This window comes from Naegleria gruberi (genome assembly GCF_000004985.1).
Source record: "Naegleria gruberi genomic scaffold NAEGRscaffold_351, whole genome shotgun sequence".
Taxonomy (NCBI): domain Eukaryota; phylum Heterolobosea; class Eutetramitea; order Acrasida; family Naegleriidae; genus Naegleria; species Naegleria gruberi.
The window spans coordinates 1-1,551 of NW_003163056.1; the positions used below are offsets into that span (position 1 = coordinate 1).

Below are 1,551 nucleotides of genomic sequence, written 5' to 3' on the forward strand. Positions count from 1 at the left end.
CTATTGGCTATGAAAGAAATACTTGATCCATCCTTCAAACAAAAAAACCAATCATCTAATATTTTAAGTAGTATAGAAATCATTAATTATATTATTAATAATGATCAACTCGACACCAAATCAAAAACTAAATATATTATTAATATTATTCCTTCTAAAATGAGAGGGAAATTATTGAAGGTTTTGGAAAATGTAAATTCTAGTCAAGACCGAATAGATAATATTTTAACTCCAGAAGAGGAACATTTGTGCTCATTCCTTGACATATCCACCAAGTATGCATATTTATTAGGAAATGATAGAACATTCTTCAATCAATTACCTATTTGTTGGAGATGTAATTGTACTAAAAAATTGAACAAAGTTTCACTTCTTGAACAAATACCTTTAACTCCATTTCATCCTAATCATGAAATTGAATTATTCAATATTTTTAAATTAAAACATTATCAGCATATTTTTGATTTGCTTCATTGTGATGCAAGAACTTTGGAGCATATGTTAAATAATACTTGTATGAATGATGATAGACTTTTAGATTTTCTTGTTGAAATTCTTCCCAAATTAGTGAAAAAACATTGTGGACAAACCATTCATTTAAAATTGTCCACCACTAAGGATACTAAGAACACAGGAGATTCCACTGATCAAGAAATCATTTAGTTTCATTGATGCTTCCTATGTGAAATACATAACAAAAGTGTATCCATATTTTTTAGAAGAAATGGAAATTAAATTTAATGAGATTTTAGAGGAAGAAGGTTCGGATTCTAATTCTATTGAATCAAACACAGAGAAATAATGCAAATAATTCATGATATGGTTGGAATTGGAAATGAATTGAATCCGTTTTCGAAAGATGGTAAAATTTCACAATTATGGTCAATTTTTTACGAAGTTCAAGATTATTTGCATTTTGATGACGAACAAGTCATGGAGATACTTAAAGATCCACAGCAACGTCACTTTATTCAAAAAAGAGTTTCAAAATATTGCTCCTTCTATGTTGAAGTTTTTGAGAAAGGTCCACATTATCTTCACCAAATGAAGTATCATTTAATTGAAGTGTGGGTTCAAATTTTATCACTCAAAAATGGAATGAATTTTATTAATGAAGGTCTTGGAAAGTATCATGTAACAGATAATTTAACAAGAGGAAGAAATGGAGGATTGGGATCTGATTCAAGATGGGATTTAATAGCACAGCACATTACAGAGGGGTTTTTATTCAAAAATTCAAAGCTGTGGTCAGAACTTCAAAAAGTGATGAAGGCACGTTACAAATACCGATCATCAAAAGCTGAATTTGATGCCAAATTGAATGAATCTGAAAGTTTATTAACACATCACCCATGAATTGGATTTTTCACAGTACCTCTGAGTCCAGTATATCATATCAGCTCTAACCAGTCCAGTATATTCTGAATATACAAACTTCAAATGCGTAACAAAGCCCCTTTTACAATCACCTGTTTGCTTATCCATCCATTTTACAGAACTCCAATCAGAAGTAGATAATGGAGGCATTGTTCTACCAGGAATGGTCTTGAA

General features: G+C 30.2%; 2 protein-coding genes across 2 annotated transcripts; both read left to right on the forward strand.

Annotated features, from left to right (window-relative positions):
- Positions 1-159: 159 nt before the first annotated feature.
- Positions 160-663, forward strand: NAEGRDRAFT_76735 (uncharacterized protein; the record flags this gene model as incomplete). The annotated part of the gene is made up of 1 exon (XM_002668305.1): positions 160-663. One exon carries the CDS (start codon positions 160-162, stop codon positions 661-663), a length of 504 nt encoding a protein of 167 aa, XP_002668351.1.
- A 138-nt stretch (positions 664-801) lies between these two features.
- Positions 802-1,356, forward strand: NAEGRDRAFT_76736 (uncharacterized protein; the record flags this gene model as incomplete). The annotated part of the gene is made up of 1 exon (XM_002668306.1): positions 802-1,356. One exon carries the CDS (start codon positions 802-804, stop codon positions 1,354-1,356), a length of 555 nt encoding a protein of 184 aa, XP_002668352.1.
- Between the last annotated feature and the right edge of the window lie 195 nt (positions 1,357-1,551).